This window comes from Mauremys reevesii, linkage group 10 (genome assembly GCF_016161935.1).
Source record: "Mauremys reevesii isolate NIE-2019 linkage group 10, ASM1616193v1, whole genome shotgun sequence".
In the NCBI taxonomy this organism is placed as follows: Eukaryota; Metazoa; Chordata; order Testudines; family Geoemydidae; genus Mauremys; species Mauremys reevesii.
This window is the reverse complement of record NC_052632.1, coordinates 83418116-83435211: the sequence shown is the minus strand read 5'-3', so window position 1 is coordinate 83435211 and position 17096 is coordinate 83418116. Positions and strand designations below refer to the sequence as shown.

At 43.7% G+C, this 17096-nt stretch overlaps 1 protein-coding gene across 3 annotated transcripts; it reads left to right on the top strand.

The window, feature by feature from the left end:
• Positions 1–42: 42 nt before the first annotated feature.
• On the top strand, positions 43–15912 carry PALB2 (partner and localizer of BRCA2). 3 transcript variants are annotated; one of them, XM_039490774.1, is made up of 13 exons: positions 43–341; positions 3643–3702; positions 3880–3979; positions 4898–6787; positions 7723–8495; positions 9575–9658; positions 10988–11149; positions 11724–11809; positions 12173–12334; positions 12525–12638; positions 13092–13179; positions 14273–14421; positions 15326–15912. In XM_039490774.1, the coding sequence occupies exons 1-13, from the start codon at positions 285–287 to the stop codon at positions 15555–15557; spliced, it is 3957 nt and encodes a 1318-aa protein (XP_039346708.1). In that variant the 5' UTR covers positions 43–284; the 3' UTR covers positions 15558–15912. The 3 variants fall into 3 exon arrangements, with proteins under 3 accessions (XP_039346708.1, XP_039346710.1, XP_039346707.1); XM_039490773.1 differs by having other exon boundaries at positions 44–341; positions 12522–12638; XM_039490776.1 differs by lacking the exon at positions 10988–11149 and having other exon boundaries at positions 12522–12638.
• The last annotated feature ends 1184 nt before the right edge of the window (positions 15913–17096 follow it).

Sequence of the window (17096 nt, the reverse complement as noted above, 5' to 3'; positions counted from 1 at the left end):
ACTCCCCGCTGGCGCGCGCTCAGCCCCCAGCCTGGTGCAGCGCTCCGGGGATGGGAGGCTGAGGCGCGTCGGGAGCTGCTGGGGCGGGGAGCGGGGGGCGAGCGGAGCCAGGCCCGGCCCGGCCCGGCCCGGCCGTGGTCCCGGCCTCTGAGGCCCGTTTGCTCCCCGCAGTCGGGGCCTCTCGGGGCCGTGCCTGGGCTCCTGCCCAGAACCGCGCGCCCGGCCTGGGGCGCTTGGTGCCCCCCCGGCCCCCGCCCGCGGCTGGGTGCTGCCAGGGGCCGGCGATGCTCGCCATGGACCCCCCCGCGGGAAAGGCGCTTACCTGGCAGGAGAAGGAAAAGGTGCGGGCGCTGCCCTGGCTGCGGTGGTTCCTGTGGCAGGGCCCGTGAGCAGTAACGCGCTGCCCAGGCTCTGATTCGGCTCTGTGCACCCGGGGGGGGGGATGCTGGCCCCCGCCCCCAGGAGAACCAGCTGAAACAGAGCTAGATCAGTGCCTGGCGGATCGGCCCCTCCGTGGCTGTTAGCCAGGCTGGGCAGGGATGGTGCCCCTGGCCTCTGTTTGCCAGACGCTGGGAATGGGCAGCAGGGGGTGGATCACTTGATAATTGCCCTGGTCTGTTCATTCCCTCTGGGGCACCAGGCATTGGCCACTGTTGGAAGACAGGAACCTGGGCTAGATGGACCCTTGGGCTGACCCAGTAGGGACATTCTTATGTTCTTATAACCTTATGGTGTATGGACCAATCCCACTTGCCTCACTCACCTCTGCAGACCCATTGACTTAAAGGGGAGCATGGTTTGGCTGTAAATCACAGAGAGCAAGATACAAGTATGGATGGTTCCCAGGCTGATGGCCCTGACTTAAAACTGTACTTCCTGTAAATAGATATTCAATTCTCAAGCAAATATAAAAATTCCTTTAAGCTAAAGTTGTTAATAATGATCAGTAGTTAAGTAAGAGAGTCTTGCTAACTTTTCAGAAAACACATGTACAGGAAAGGCTGATGATTCCAGGATATTTTTATGCTGAAAGAGGAATAAAATATCCAATTATTAGAAAGCAGGAAACTGCATTTAAGGGCCTACAAAAATCTTCTGCCCAAAGAATATCTAAAAAGAGATCATTCAGCGCTCAAAAAAGTGCACATATAATTATCCAGGAAATACTGTATAATTCTAAAACTGATATTTGACATGGTTGAAACTGGGGGAAATTGCCCCCACTGTTCCTCAAAGGTATACGTGCCTATAACTGTAAGAATACTGAATACTGTAACATATTTACAGATGTTTACTGTCTAAGTGCTCAATTAATAGATGAGGGTAATGAGGTAAAGGCTCATTCATCTTTTGAGAAATGTATAAATAAAACTAATACACTGTAAAAAAAAAAATTTCCTGTGTTCCTAGTACTGTACTAACTATACATGTTACTTGTAAGAGAGACATTTTGGTGAGCTCTTTAGTAAATCTTAAGTATGCTCTATGTATATTTGCCTGTGGAGTCAAGGAACTGGAGTGCGTGGCTTCAGATTTGTACATATATGGCAGATAGATGACATGGAATCATGTATATCTTACTTCCCTGTAAACTTCCTAACTTTGGTTCCAGACCTTGAGGTCCATAGCCCCAGTTATGTTAGGCAGGTGTCTGTGATAAGACTCATAATATGACAATACATGTTTGGCTCCCACTGAATTGTTGGAGTCCAATTAGCCCATCAACACAAGTAAGCTAATTTAGTCAGATCACTTCTCAGTTTTTAGAGTCAATGTAGATTGTTATTGGAGGAGAGGATTGTCTCTTGGTTTTACTGTGGGCTGTATTAAGGTTTAGTTGACCTAATTTGTGCATTATTGTATATTTTAATGATTGATCAAGTGTAACTGTAACTCTGACTCCCCAGACTTTCTCCCACTTGTGTTATTGTGAGAAAACTACACTATTAAGGGCTCCCCCCCAACCCCCCAACAAGTAATTCATAATCACTATTTCCTACCTTAACTGCTGGTTACAGGTTTTTTTCTGTATGATTTCCTTAATTTTAAAATGTACCTAAATGCCAGAGATGCTTTCATAGAGAGACAAAGTGAGGAAGATAATATCTTTTATTGGACCAACTTCTGTTGGTCAGAGCTCACCCACCTTGTGTCTCATATGCTGGGACCGACAAGGCTACAACACTGCATGTAACCATGAGATGCTTTGATACCCATTACAGGTTTCTAAAGGGTATGAGGATTATTCTGGACAACTGTGAACTACTAATGTGGTAGTTTTCAATGAATGAATGAAGCAAAGCACAGCAGAATTATCACAGAATTGTAGGACTGGAAGGGACCTTGAGAGGTCATCTAGTCCAGCCCCTGACATTCATGGCAGGACTAAGTATTATCTCGACCATCCCTGACAGGTGTTTGTCTAACCTGCTCTTAAAAATCTCCAATGATAGAGATTCCACAACCTCCCTGGACAATTTATTCCAGTGCTTAACTACCCTGACAGGAAGTTTTTCCTAATGTCCAACCTAAACCACCCTTGCTGCGCTTTAAGACCATTGGCAATTTAAGCCCATTATGGCTTAACATGGGAAAATATTTATGTGAAATTTGCTTGCAGCCTGGGCAAAGGACATCCTAAGGTGCACATGATGTGGCAGTTTTAACATGAGCCTTAGGATGCTTGGAACTACATGTGACAGTTTCAGAGGCTGCCATTCTGGCTGGTTCAGAGTTTGAAAACTCTGAAGCCCAAGCCTTTGTATTGTGTGGGCACTGGGGCTAAGGAGAAGGACAGAAGGTTTCTTCATTATTAAAGAGACCAGCTCAACAAATCAAATTTGGCACTTCTAGCGCACGCTGGTTTTGAGCTGTGAAGGGGCAAAACAGTATTAGGAAATATTTCAGAAAGATGGCCCACCTCATGTTTGGATCTCTGTTATCTTATGAATACCTCAGTCAGTCCTCAAGCTTCCCAGGAAACTTCTACCCTTCCATTGGACCTTGCAGGGTAATTTTCAGATGGCTTTGTTAATTCAGGTAGAGTTGAGCAATTGGATGTGTAAAAATCAGCCTTATAATGGAACAATTCAGATCTCAATTGTGAGTTACTACAGTTTCTCTACAGTACACAATGGCTTATTGCTGAAATACCTCACAGAAGCAGTTGCTTGTAAAGGGATATTTTAATAGAGAAGGATGCCCTTTGGCACTCAGAATGGGGGAGAGTTCCTAGTAGAAGGTGTGGGATGGAGAAAGACCTGAAGGCAAGAAGAGGCAAAGGTTTCCGATGTGATGGGGTGTTGAGGAAGAAGGTGTACAGGCAGAAATGGCATTGTCCAGGGCCTTGTAGGTGAGGATAAAAAGATAGGGCTTGGTATGGGAGGCAAGAGGAGACTAGCAGAGGGATTTGAAGATGGTCTGACATGGTCAGAGTAGTGAATAAGAAGATTGGGACAGAGGCCTGAGAACTAAGCACTGGTCTTGAGCTATGAAGCCTTAATATTTCTCAAGATGCTTGAGTGTCTGGGTGTATGAATTTTCTAGGTGTAAAATGTCACTGCACAATTCTAGGCCTTGGTTCAGTTTTTACTTACTGTAGGCATCATGTAATGTCTGTGATGTCTCATCTTTGTTTTCTAGCTCAAAGAAAAGTTAGCCTTCCTGAAAAGAGAATACAGCAAAACATTCAACAGGTTACAGGTAGGTAAGCACCATAGTTTAACCCTGAATTATTAGGTTTGCCTGACCCTTGTGTTTCTGAATGATAAATTTGGTGAAAGGTGCTCAGATTTTGGGAGATAAAGTTTATTCTTAAAAAAAACCAGAAAACTGCAGACAATGAAATGCTGAGGCATTGATTTGTTGTTGTTTTAACAGCGTGCACAAAGAGCTGAGAGGGTTAAAAATTATGTTAAGAAGACTGTTGCAGAACAAAATCGATTGCTTAGGCAAGAGGAAACGGAGAATAATACCACAGGTAACAGTTCAAAATATAACCTGTTGAGACATGATTATTTCTTTCTTTAACCTTTTGTCTTTATGAATAGAGCTGTGTGATCCCACACTACAGTTGAGTTAAACTAACCTGTCTCACGATGGTCTAAACCCAGCTCACATTCCCTATTAGTGGGTGAACAATCCAACGCCTGGTGAATTCTGTTAGTTCAGTATAGTATAGAAGTAGTGTAATATAGCATAGTATGTGTTGCATGTCAAGACTTAGGTGCCAACTCTGATTTACCACCTACTTCTGCCTAATCACCTCAGTCCTGACCTGTGGCACAATGTGATACCACAGTCCTAGGGTGCTTCCCAGCTCTGCTAACACTCCTGAAAATTCTGACTTGAATTGTCCCTTTTATTCAATTGTTGCCTTAGCCCTTGGCACACAATATGTGGCTCTGACAATACCCCTAAATCATGACCCACACTATCATCCCTAATTACAGCCCTATCCCCATTTGCCAGTGCTTCTTGAGCCTGGTGTTGCCACCTCTGTTCTAGTGTTGGGCAGAGTCTTCCATTTGTGCTGGTAAGTTTGTGCTTGCCTGATAGTGATAAGGATGAAACTATCCATCTCAGTTCCTTTTCAGGCACAAGAAAGGTCTTCAGAGATGAAAGACCAGTAGATTAACACATTGTACCACCTAGTTTCTAGAAGCATCATTGCTTATTAAGCATGTATTCATTTGGTGTATGCTTAGTAAACTGAGCATCACATGGTGTGTCTGCTTTATTTTCTTGTCTGAAATATAAAATGTCGGTGGAATAATTTTTGCAGAACCCTTAGTTTGCCATTTTTGCTAAAATTGTCTCTGGTTCTGCTTTGTTGCCTCCTGTCTTAGTGGGACACTTCTCGGGGAATGCTCTTCACAAATTGCATTTGTCTCCACAGAACTGATGGATAAACAGTCTCCCAATGGTTGCGATAGACCTGGAACATGTAGGTTACAGACCAATACCTGTTCTGACTCAGGCACTGAGAAAAAAATGTCTGTCACGTTTAAACTTGAGCCTGAATTCTTCAACAGTGAAGTTAACTTGCAGGAAAATTCATTGGCAGAAAGCACAAATAGTGACCCAGAAAATATCCTTTCTGGCCTCATGCGATCTGTTATTGAGGAGAAACAAAACCAACTGCCAAGGAGTAGAATAACTTTGGTCTCAGAGGGGAGAGAATCAGCTTGTGAAGTGCCACCAATCAGTGCTGGGGAAACATTGGAAAATCAAATGGCCAGTACAGAGGAGCCTGGATCACCAGTATTCAAGGGGAGGAACACCATCTCAAACACCAAGAATAAAATTCAGAAGGCCCCCAGGCCGGTCATTGTGAGGGAAGAAAAAGGTTTAACGCCTCAAGATCCACAGGTAGGAGATTTGCAGGAAATGCCTGAAGAAAATGTATTTCTGAGTGTCCCCAAACCACTTTCATACATGTCGATGGGTGGCAATAACGTTCAGCAGCCTGTGTCTCCATGTGCTGAGGACATCTGTGATAGCTGTGAGCCACTGCCCCAGTGGTTAGTGAGTGATATCCCTGTTTCACTTGAAAACATTGAGAATACAGGAAAAGAACTTGCCTCTATAGAAAACGAAATGGATCGGGAAGAGTTGTGTAAGGCCTTGGATTTAACTACAGATAATCAATCATCCCCGGCAGGCAGAAGCAACCCTAGCACTAGTGAAAGCAGACCCCATAAAGAAAGAAACCACAATGAGACCAATAGCTCAAGACCTCTGAACACTGACTCTCTTCTGGATGATGTTGAAGAACCTTTGAGGAATCAAGAGGCTCTGACTGAAGCAGGGTCGCCTGTCCTAGAGAAGACTCCTCCTGCAGCAGAAAATGCACTGAACTCTTGCACAATGATTGAAGGACTTCTCTTTCCTGTAGAGTATTATGTTAGGACAACTCGGCGAATGTCTAATTGCCAGAGGAAAGTAGACCTGGAGGCTGTCATTCTCAGCCAGTTGGGCAGGAGGAGGAAAGGGCTGCGAAGTAAACAAAAGCAGATAAATTCAAATTCAGATCAGCTTTCCCAAGAAACCGCCAGAAGTGATGTGCAGGCCAGAGGCACTCTGTTCCCTTTTCTAGGTGCAGAGAGTGACCCAGTGAGTTCAAGTAGTTCTCAGAAATCTCACCCTCTCTCAGATGAGAGCAGGACCTCCAATGGTTCTCTTTCTCAGAAGACTGTTATTAGTACGAAACAAGCTAAGGGAAAATCCTGGAGGAGAGGAAGGGGCAGATCGGGTTCTACCTGCAGACCTGCACTGAATGGGTCAGAAGCACGTCCTGAGACTTCAGATCTCACAGTGCTAAAGGAAGACAGTCATCTCTTGTCAAATGATTCTCAACATGAAAAGGAAGACTGTGAGGATGACCCTGAGAGGACACCTATACGCAAAACAAGGGTGCTCGTCCCTACAGCTGATGAGGCTCCAGAAGCGGAAATGACAGATGTTATATGGCCAACTGAGGCTGATCTTCCTGATGGAAGCCAAACATTCAGCAAATGCCATCAGCCTCCATTAGAACAAATTCAAAATCCACTCCAAGGAAATAGTTTCCTAAATCCATGGGATGAAGCTTTCCCCAGCCCCACACGAGATCTGGAAGCCAATGTAAACGTGAGTCAGGCTGATAAACAGCCAATGGGACACATTAAGAATCAGTGTGTCCAGAAAGTCTGCAGGACTGAGCAGCTGCCAACAGTTAAAGAATCTCTACCTCAGCACGATATCCCAAGTTCCTCTGTGAAACGTAAAGTGAGGCAAGGATCTAAAGGTACCTGACTGAACTGTTGCTTGGAAAAATCAGAGAGTTCCCTAAAGCTAGAACTTAAGTATTGGGGAGAGGGAAAGACCATAGAGGGCTAGTACCCTGGCTCCAGTATGTCCTTAGCCTAGCCTTGGTTCTTTTTTTCCTTAAACTTCCCTTCCTGCTTTTTTTTGCTACCTAAATGTCCTGTCTTCTTGCTGGCTGAAGTGCCTTTTTCTAAAGTACCTTTTTGTGGTTGATCCTCCTGCAGATATGGCCTCTCTTGTTTTCCATATTTTAGAGTCAGAACATTTGAGGAGAGCATTTCCAGCAAATAAACACCCCAAAAGCTCATTTTCTGGGCCTTCTATAATCCTTAAGCTTCTCCTCCCATGCTTGGCCTTGGTTGCTCACTGTTGTGAAACAGATAAGAAGAAATGGCTGGGGAACTGTGTGGAAAATACTTGGGCCAGGAGCAGGGTGTGCATGAGTCACATGCTTACACTACTCAGTGCGTGCGTGCGTGCAAGGATGGGATTTGCACAGATGTGCCCCTCTCTTAGTTTTTTAGGACACCAGTCACCATAGTATCCAGGCATCAACAATGCTTAAAGTGCTTACAAAGTGCTTGGCACTGTCCAAAGCACAGATAAAGATAGCCCTTGCCCCTGGGAGCTTACAATCAAAAGTCTGGAAACAAAAATCATTGCGGGGAGGGAGCATTTTTAAACAAATAGCTAGCAGTGCAGTCAATTCTAGCAGCCTCAAGAAGTGCAGTAATTGCCCCAAAATGTGTTTCTGGGGAAATCTTACTTCTATTGTGAAATAGACAGAAGCTTTGTTTTAATACATTAAATTAAATGAGAGAAGAGAATTGCATGTTTGCTGGGTATTTGTGCAACGATGTGACCGTCTCTCTTCTAAGTTCTCAGTTCTGTATTATCGTGCTTTCCTATTTCCAGGTAAAAGAGGGCGCAGTCAACAGATGGACTTGGAAGGTCCAACTCCTCTAGACCATCTTGGTCTGGATCCTATGGCCTTCGATCCGCCCTTTCACTTCCAGAATGAGATGCTCAGTGTCAAGTGGCTGCCCTCGAAGCTGGACATCAAAGACTTTCATTTACCCGATGAGGAGTTTGAGCTCCTTAAATTTGAGAAACTACAATCCTGCACAGTGAAACAGCTGGAGCCCTTTGTTCCTTCAGGGTCTGAACACTGGCTGCAGAGTGCTGGAGACACTGTGACTTTAGGGGACATGAGACTTAAACAAGTGAATACAGAAGGGAAGAGTCTAGAAAATAGCTTTATTTCTCCTTCAAAGACTATGTCACCTAAACAGCCTCACTTAGAAGGGCAGTTGCACAAGAAGGAGCTTTTTCCAAGGGACTTGCTGCTAACTCCGGCAAGTACAGTCTCAGCTGGTGTAATCAACCAGCTTGAATCACAGATTCACACACCTGCTTTCCCTGTCCTGGGTGCAACCCCAGCTATCCTGTCACTGGTACACAATGAGACCTTACCTGACACACTTTCTGTACTTCCTTTGCAAGTGAAAATGAATCTCTTCAAAGAACCAGCCAGTCTTGTCGTGGATGGGAGGGAGTGTAATAACTCCACAGGTGCATTGCACTCAGATAGCTGCAGAACAGGATCTGACTGTAGGTCTGATGAAGCTGTCACCCTCAAAGAGTATCAGCAACCAGGGAATGGTTCCAAGGAGTGCTGCAGTGCAGAGGTAAAAGCAGAGACTCGCTAGCAGGGAGCATCAGGGCAGTGGTTCTGTCTGTCTTTCCCAAAATCTGTTCAGGTTCAGGGACAAGGCCTTTCTGCATGCTAGCTCTGTGTGCAGCCAGAGGCAGTGGTTTCCCTTAGCTGCCTGTTTGTAAATGTTTGTTTGTCCAGGCCATCCCAGCCTTGCAGCAGAGCAAATCCTTCAAAATCCCCCTTGCTTAAACTTGAACTGTGGACTTTGCTGCTAGTTATGGGAGGTAAATTCTAACCACGCCAGTGAGCAGAATGTTTCTTGGGCCCCTGGTCAAAGCCGACCTGCCTTAGGAAAGGCTCTCGGCCGGAACTCTGTAAGGACAGCAATAGAGAACAAAACAGTCAGTGTAATAGATGGGAGTGGAGAAAGGAAGGAGTAACTATACCTAGAGTTGTGGTCAACAAAACAAGGTTACTCTTTATACCCACCTCCAAACCTCCGACAACCAGGAAGTTGGAGAGGGATCTGTTCTTTGGGGTAGAGTAGTATTATGAGAAGAGTGTGTGTGTGTCGGGGGGTGGGGGGGGAGACAAACACTAAAAGTAACCATCACAATTAAAAATAAAGAAGAAAGTACAGGTTGAATTTTCAAGTATTTTGCAGATTCTAATGACTTTTTCTTGGTTATTGTGGTAGAGTCTCTAACTTAAATTTCCCAGAAATTTAGTTAGTTATAATAAAATTAGAACAAAATAAATTGGGAGCAGAGGAAAGTAGACAAAACCTCCTTTTTAGAAAGAGATCCACTCTGTATTTGCAAGAGTGGCAAAGGAGCTACTAATAATGAGACAGAGTAGCGTCAAAGCATTAGAAAAATGATGTTTTTAAAAGACAAGAGGTTGGAGGTTTGGAGGTGGGTATAAAGAAAATTCATAGAGGGAGACAATCTCTTGTTTTCCAAAACTTACTAGTACAAAAGTGATGTTCTTAAAGCTGCTGTCCAGCAATCTGATGTCGAGTGAGCGCGCTCTTTTGTACATGCACTGGTACATGTGGAGCATAATTTGTTGAAATTGTATTTAATCAGTCCATGCTTTTTGTTTGTCCAGAACAAACTGACAGCCGAGCAGTTGGCCGTTGCACTGAGTGACAACCTGAGAGACAGGAGCTTGCAACTGACCTCAAAGCTAAAGGTTGGGGAATAATATTTTGAGTTACATCCACAAATGGAGTTTTTAAATAAAAAGTATTTCTTTATTTACTGAGACTTTTAAAATGTCTGAAGTCTGAAGTCTAAATAAAAGCACAATAAAATGAATATAAAAGATGCAAAACAAAATAGACTAGTAAAAAAAAAATAGACTCTGCCCATAATCAGTCAGTCCCCTCTTGGTCTTTCACAAAAAGCAACTAGAGAGCTTGAGTCAAACTCCAGTGCATCTGTGTATAACTGAGGAGCAAACGCACACAAAAATCCCAAACAGTGAAGTGTTTCAACAACTGCAGATGTATCAACAGACAGAACGCAGACACTGCTGTTCAGCCTCAGGGAAAATGGTTGCCTAATTCCTGCTTCCCCAAGCGTTGCAGACTGTGGCTGGCGGCAGTGCTTCATTGTTCTCATGTCCTCCTCCCTTCAGCTCTGAAGATTATTTGGAGTTGCTGTTACTGGATCAATCATGTTAGGTCTAGAGCACGCTGACATTCATGCCTGCTTGGAGCTGAATTTGGCGTTTGATGCATTTGTGTTCCAGAAGTGAGGCAAACATGGCCTGGGGTTGTTTGCACAGCTGAGCCATCAGATCTCCCTTTCACATGGTCTCTCCTCACTGTCCCCCTTGCCTTTTATGTCTTGTAGGGGGTAGAGAACAGTTGGGGGGCAGGGCAGTGACAGCTGTGGAGAAGTCCACTGAACTCTAAAGCTCCAGTGGAACTTGCAGAAGCTGGGTCATTTCTAGGCCTTGGAACCAAACCCTGCACAACTAGCCAAAAATAATAAAGTTGGATCCAAATGTTTCTTTACAGGGATGAAGAAAACTGCTGCCGCCTGTTTAAAATTAAACCTTGTCTACAGTGATCCTATGTGATCTGTGTTATCTGTAGCCTCTCACCTCTCGCCTGTGAAAATGAGGCAAATAGCAGTACTGAGTACAAGCAGGTGCTGTGCAAGCTTCATCATACAGCTTGGCTACTGTACCTCAGCCCTGATGCCCCTTGTGTTTCAGGTCTTGGATCCACCTTTGCAGACTCTCTGTTGTGTACAAAGGGCAGGTGGTTTTGTGCTGTGGGTGGATGGATAGATATCCATTACTTCTAGGATGAAACCACCAAACTCATTTTCCGTATGGCCTAACTGGCATTGGGAGCCAGGACTCCGAAGTCAAAATCTAAGGCACTAACCCGCAACTCCAAATCTCTATCACACTGGCACTCTGGAAGTGATTTCATGCAAGAGTTAACCTGAATCTCCAGGCTGAATATCCCTAGTTGGAATAACTTCAACACTGTTTTGTTTTGAGCAGAACCCCTCAAGTTCTTGTGCTGTGGATGTGAGCACTGTCTGGTGGGAATCAGCTGGCTGCACAGAGCTGTGTATCATAACTGCTTGTGAGACTTCCATCTCCCTGTGGAAACCTCTGGCTTCCAACCAGTGGAGAAAGGTGTACACCTGGTGCCTTACAGAGGTAGAGTACACAGGACTTTCTTCTTCACTTTGGGGCAGTTTTCTAGTAGTATTGGGTCACTTCCAAAGACACTCACAACTTGTAGACTCACAAGGGGAAATGTACATTTTCTTATACCTAGTGGGCCAGATCCTTAGCTGGCACATGTTGGTGTAGCTCCATTGAAGTCAGCTAAGCAACTGGATTTGCACCAACTAAGAATTTGGCACAAATATTTTGAACAATTCAATTTCATATTAAATTTTAGTTATTTACAATTGTAAAGATCTCCACATACTGGATGTTGATTGTACAGCAACATGACTTCTTGGTGTCCTCTTTATGTCCTTAAATTCCTCAACTTCTTTTGACGTCTCCTCTTGTCTCCCCAAAGATCATTGCCTCTTTGTTTAGGTTAAGGACAGATTTGATGATTGTTGATTCTTTGCTGTATCTAACTATTTCTTTTGAAGACTGAGAAAATAAGTCATAGTCCTGCAAACAGAGCAGTCTTTTCTTGATAATGGGGAGAAAGTCAAACTGAGAAGGAGCTTATGGGTGTCCCTAACTAAATCCCTGTCCTTTGCCTTTACAGATTCCAGTAATACAAATTGTTCCCTTGCCAGATGTCTGTAATCTTGTGTGTGTTGCCTTGGGAGATCTGGAGATTGGAGAAATAAGGTGAATGTTTCTGGGGGTGTGGTTTTTATTGCAGACTGAACATTTCCAACCTGATTTCTCCAGCTTGACTGCAGATAATTTTGTGTTACTTGACCCTCTTCTCTTGCCCAGAGGCTGAAGTAGTCTCTTGCTGATATGTCAGTTTTAAGTGATTTTGCAAATATTAAAGCATTTTTGAAAATATCTGAGTAAAGGCAAAAAATCAACTATCTACAAGGATTCTCTTACTCCTTATTTCCTCCCATTGGTGCAGGTGTGACCACTTCGAAACACAGTCGTTTCTGTGTGCTACAAAAGGCCAGATTTCGGTTCCATTTCCTTCGCTTTCATTATGATGTAGCTTTCTGTTCTGATTTGGTTTAGGCTCTTGCTTTGTTCTTCTGAAGACGGCTCCTTAAAGCAGTCACTAGTGAAAACCGGGAACATAAAAGCTGTTCTTGGTCTGACAAACAGGAGGCTGGTCAGTAGTAGTGGGACACTTCAAGACCAGCAGATCGAGATAATGTCAGTTTCGGAGGCAGGAAGGTAAGCAGTCTGATATTTGTGGTGTTTTCAGTATGGGGATGGGAGAGCCCTCAGGATGTGGTATCTGTGGTGCCGAGGGGATCGTATGCTGTCCTTTCTGGAATATTGCTGCCTGTGAACCATTCTCTTGTGTATTGAATTCTGAGGGTTTTTCCCCATCTACTGTTTATGTTCATGTTCTCCCCAGAAGCAATGAGAGGCAGACTTTGATGCCCCCAGAAGAAACCATTCTGGCTTTTGCTGAGGTAGAAGGGATTAGAGACGCTTTGGTTGGCACAACTGCAGTGAACAGCCTTGTTGTTTGGTAAGTGGCTTCCTCTGAGATTACACTGTATCACTAGGGCTTTTGGGGAGGGACCGTTGCTTGTGGGATGATACAGTGGGAGGAGAGGATGTATAGTGATTTGGGCTGTATTAGCTAGTTACAGATCCTATGTGGTGGAGTTTGCTGCTGGTTTGTCCTTAAGTTGTTAATTATTTTTAAATCCATTGTCCTAGAGCCCTGGAACAGAACTTTTTTTCTGATTAGTTTTTATAAATCTAGATAAACATATAGCTAACGGGCTGTGCTGCCGTCCCAGCGCTGCTCAGGGCACTTGTATGTGGCATCCCTTTCCCTGACCCATTGTCTACCACCTTTTTGGAGTGGTCGTTTGTTTGGCCTGTGCCTTGCTCACTGGTGCTACTGCAGTCTAAATAATAAATACAAATAAGAGGATTATAAAACAGTCAAATTACCTGTTTCCATTTTCTGCAGGAACTTGAAAACTGGCCAGATTCTGAAAAAGATGCACGTTGGTTATTCCTATCCTGCTTCAATCTGCCATCGCGCCTATTCTGACTCTGTATGTATGTGAAATGGTGTCATTCTGTTTGTGCCATGAGTGCCTGTGGCTGGGGTTCAAAGGCATAGTTGTCTAAAAGAGGCTCCTGGATTTAAGGACATGTTGTGTTCAGGTCCACTAAGAAAATGAAAGGAAAAAGAAGTTAGTTTGTGGGGAAGAGGTGGAATCACTTTTCTCAATTTCTTGTCCTTTTCACAGATATATTGGTAAGCAAAAGAGTAACACGCCACAGTAGATTCAAAAACAGCTGCCAAAACATTTTGTGCATGTGTGTTTTAGAACTATCATTGATTGGTGTGATTGCACAGTTAATCTTTCTCAATTTACTAATGGCTAGCTCCGGCCACGGTGATGGCACAGCCTCATCCTTATAATGCTACAATTATTTAATAATTATACATACCCCAAACACTCAGAACTGGATCTAAACACACAAATTTGTGTATGAAATCTTGGTTCTAATTCTGATGGATCTTCCCATTCATTAGCACCTCTGCCATGATTCCTGGATGCTCTGCCCACTTGCATTCTTAGGATTCTTGACTGGGATTCATCTCAGTGAACATTTAATCCTGTGGGTGTGTAAATTTAGTGCTTATGAATGTATGGATTAATAGCACTGGCTTGAGCCAGACCAGTGGGAGATTCTTCAAGATCTGATTCTCAGCCTGGCCTTGCCTTGCCTTAAGCAGAAGCTCCCAGTCATGTCTAATTGTGCAGTAGTTTTGTTATGTGAACAAATGACTAATGACTAGATGAGACCAACAAACTTATTTTCTGTGTGAGTTAATCCTGATTCTATGTTAGCTATTCTGAGCTGAAAAAGAAGTGCATAAATTCATTGTGTCACTGACCTGTCATTCCACTGCACCAAATAAATCCTAATCAACCAGTCTCCCAGCAGCTCCTGCATTTGTTTGTGTTTAATTTGATAAATACCAGGAGTGGTAAGTTCTTACAGCTTACAGCATCAGCTGACATGGGGTTCTGATTACAGGAAAGAATTTACCAATGATTGATTGGAAAAAAACAGCTTGTTATTGTTTTTCTCTTAACATTCACTCTAGTGACGTATTTTTCCTTTGTAAATCAGGGCCTCCTGTTTGTTGTTTTAAGTCACCCACATGCCAAAGAGAATGAGTTCTGTGGAAACCCTGCATTCCGGATGAGAGTGTTCAATCCCAAAACAGCCAGAAGCACTGGGGTAATGTTCTTCTCTCTCCCCTCTGGACACAGCGGAAGGCAAGTATCCCAGGAATAATGCACATGTATTTCTTAGACTATTTTTTTAAGCAGAGACCAGGAATCGTTAAATGATAAAAGGAATCCGTGGGAGAGCCAAAAAGCTGGCAAGCTGTGAGGGGCCATTTGCTAGCTGATGATAGTGAGGTTGTGATAAGTCACTTCAACCTTTGTATATACAGATCACAGTGAGGGTGTTGCCCATTTCCTGTCTGCTTCCTGCACATGTCTGTGAGCTAACCTCTGAGCTCCCTGTGTCCTGGCGCACAAGGGAGCTCTTTAGAAGAAAGCCCTGTGTTCAAGCCAGGGAATTGCTCCCTTGCAGACTTCACACTCTATTTACTTTCACAAGATGTTTGTGGGAGGAGAGATTCTGTAACTGAAGCTGTAATTTCTGAATCCAAAGGCAAAACCTCTGGGAAAATTTAGGCAAATTAACACTGTAAATGCTTAAAACAGTTTGAGGGTCTTACCTCTAGATGTAAGTACATTTACTTAGTATTAGATTGCCATATGGAGCTAGGTGACCTGCTGTCTTTTTCCAAGATCTTAAATCTGGAGAGTAAGACAATGTCTCCAATCCTCCAGTTATATGCATAAGAAAAGTTACACAGTTGTGTGTTTGCAGATTGACACTTTAGAATGTGGTAACGCTTAACAATTGTCTCCTACCTCTCCTGGTCAAATGCAATGAAAACAACTTACAACTTCAGTATATTTTAGTTTCTTACAATTGGCTTACGCTGTAATAGGTTTCTTTCTCCTTAAGAGGCTTTTCCATGTGGAAGACTTTTTTTTTCTTTTACACTCAACAAATCTGAAATAAAACCTTTAAAATCTTGTGTAATAACATTTTATATGAAGAAACTCTGCAGAGTACTAACTGTTCTGTGCCTGGTTTTAGGTACCTTGAAGGCGAAGTGAAGGGTGTCTCTGCAGCAGCTGTGCTAACATCTGGAGCAATTGCAGTGTGGGACTTATTTTCAGGCCAATGTACTGCTCTACTTCCACCAAACGCTGATGGGAATTGGTCTTTGGTCAGGTGGTCAGTCACAGATTCCTGTCTCCTGGCTGGACAGAAAGACGGAAGTGTGTATGTGTACCATTATTCACAAGCCAAGGCAGTAGGGAAGTAAATGGGTAATACGATGGATTCTAAAACTAACTGTAATCTAAAGTAAATTGAGCTGGATAGGATTTTGTGTTGAAGAAAGATTTCTCAGTGTCATCTGTTCACTTTCCCACAAGTAAACTGGTTTTTTTTCAACTTTAAGTTAGGTTCAAAAGGTCTGTGAGATGATGCTGGTCAACCTGGCTGATTTTGAATGTGTCTTGTCTTGCTCACTAGATCTGTGAAGCCAATGGCACTGTTTAACAGTGATTGGCTAGATCTACCTGTTTGGATTCAGGGTTTGTACATTTCATTGTGAAAAGCATTTTCAGTGGATTATCTAGATGTAAGATGCTATTAAACTTTATTTTTGTAAACTGCTGTGTTTCTAGCTGAAGTGATTTTTGTGTCACTAATTTCCTTAGTAAGAAAATTTTATTTCAGCAATTGTGGACAGTGATATATATATATATATATAGTGCTCTAAACATAGCTAGCACTAGGTCATTCTGCATTGATGAGAACAGCAGGAGAGAACCTCTGTCATCCAGCCATAGTCCAATCCTGCCCAGTCAAGCCACTGTGAAAAAACACCTCCATCCTGCTGCCTTTAGGTGTAGGAATAATATATGGAGATATATCTATCTCATAGAGCTGGAAGGGACCCTGAAAGGTCATCGAGTCCAGCCCTCTGCCTTCACTAGCAGGACCAAGTACTGATTTTTGCCCCAGATTCCTAAGTGGCCCCCTCAAGGATTGAACTCACAGTCCTGGGTTTAGTAGGCCAATGCTCAAGCCACTGAGCTGTCCCTCCCCTCAGTCTTTTGCTTCTCATGCATTGGGTTCAGCTGCAGCTCAGATTCTGGTGATGGCTTTCTCGCTATCTCTAGCAACTGTTTAGTGTCTGTAGGACATTGGTTGGTGCCTAAGTGCAGTCTCTATCAGGCAGGTGTCCACATCACAACTAATCAGCCCTCTTGTGGTAATTTAGAGACATCCCCCCCCCCCATGTCACAATTCCTGAATTAACTGCACCTCTGACCCCCTCATGGCCTCCTTCTGGGCACCTCACTTAGGTCTCAGGCCTATAACTATCACCATTCTCAGGGTGGAATTTTGTGATTCACTCCCTCCAGACCCTGGCATCTTAGTCTGCAGACTTCTGTGATTCACTGATCATCTCAGCAAGTCTGACTTCAGCTCAGCTCCTGCAGTTAGTGACAAGGTTATTCAGTGACCAGGCAGGTCTCATAAAGCAAAGTACTATGTATTCAGAACAAAGGCGTTTCAGAGGAACTATGTATACATGCTACTGGTGAACCAGGTAACCATCTTCCACTGGGAGACCCTGGCAGGTTTGAAAGAACTTCAGGTCCTCCCACAGGGCCTGTTTCTGGTCACAATCTCATGTCTGTCAGCTCTCGGATGGAGAGCCAGTGGAGCCCTCCTCAGGTCAAGGCTGATATTTTATGCAGTTTTAAGTCCTTTGTCTTTTGAAGCCTCTTGAACTAGGTCAAACCAGCCTATGCTATTTCCCTAGGAGGCAAAGCTTGCTACCTGCATT

Coding starts and splice junctions, on each gene's coding strand:
- PALB2 (XM_039490773.1), top strand. CDS start 285: ATGCTCGCCATGGACCCCCCCGCGGGAAAGGCGCTTACCTGGCAGGAG. Junction 11,150..11,723: donor ACACCTGGTGCCTTACAGAG/GTAGAGTACACA, acceptor TTGCCTTTACAG/ATTCCAGTAATACAAATTGT. Junction 11,810..12,172: donor CTGGAGATTGGAGAAATAAG/GTGAATGTTTCT, acceptor GATTTGGTTTAG/GCTCTTGCTTTGTTCTTCTG.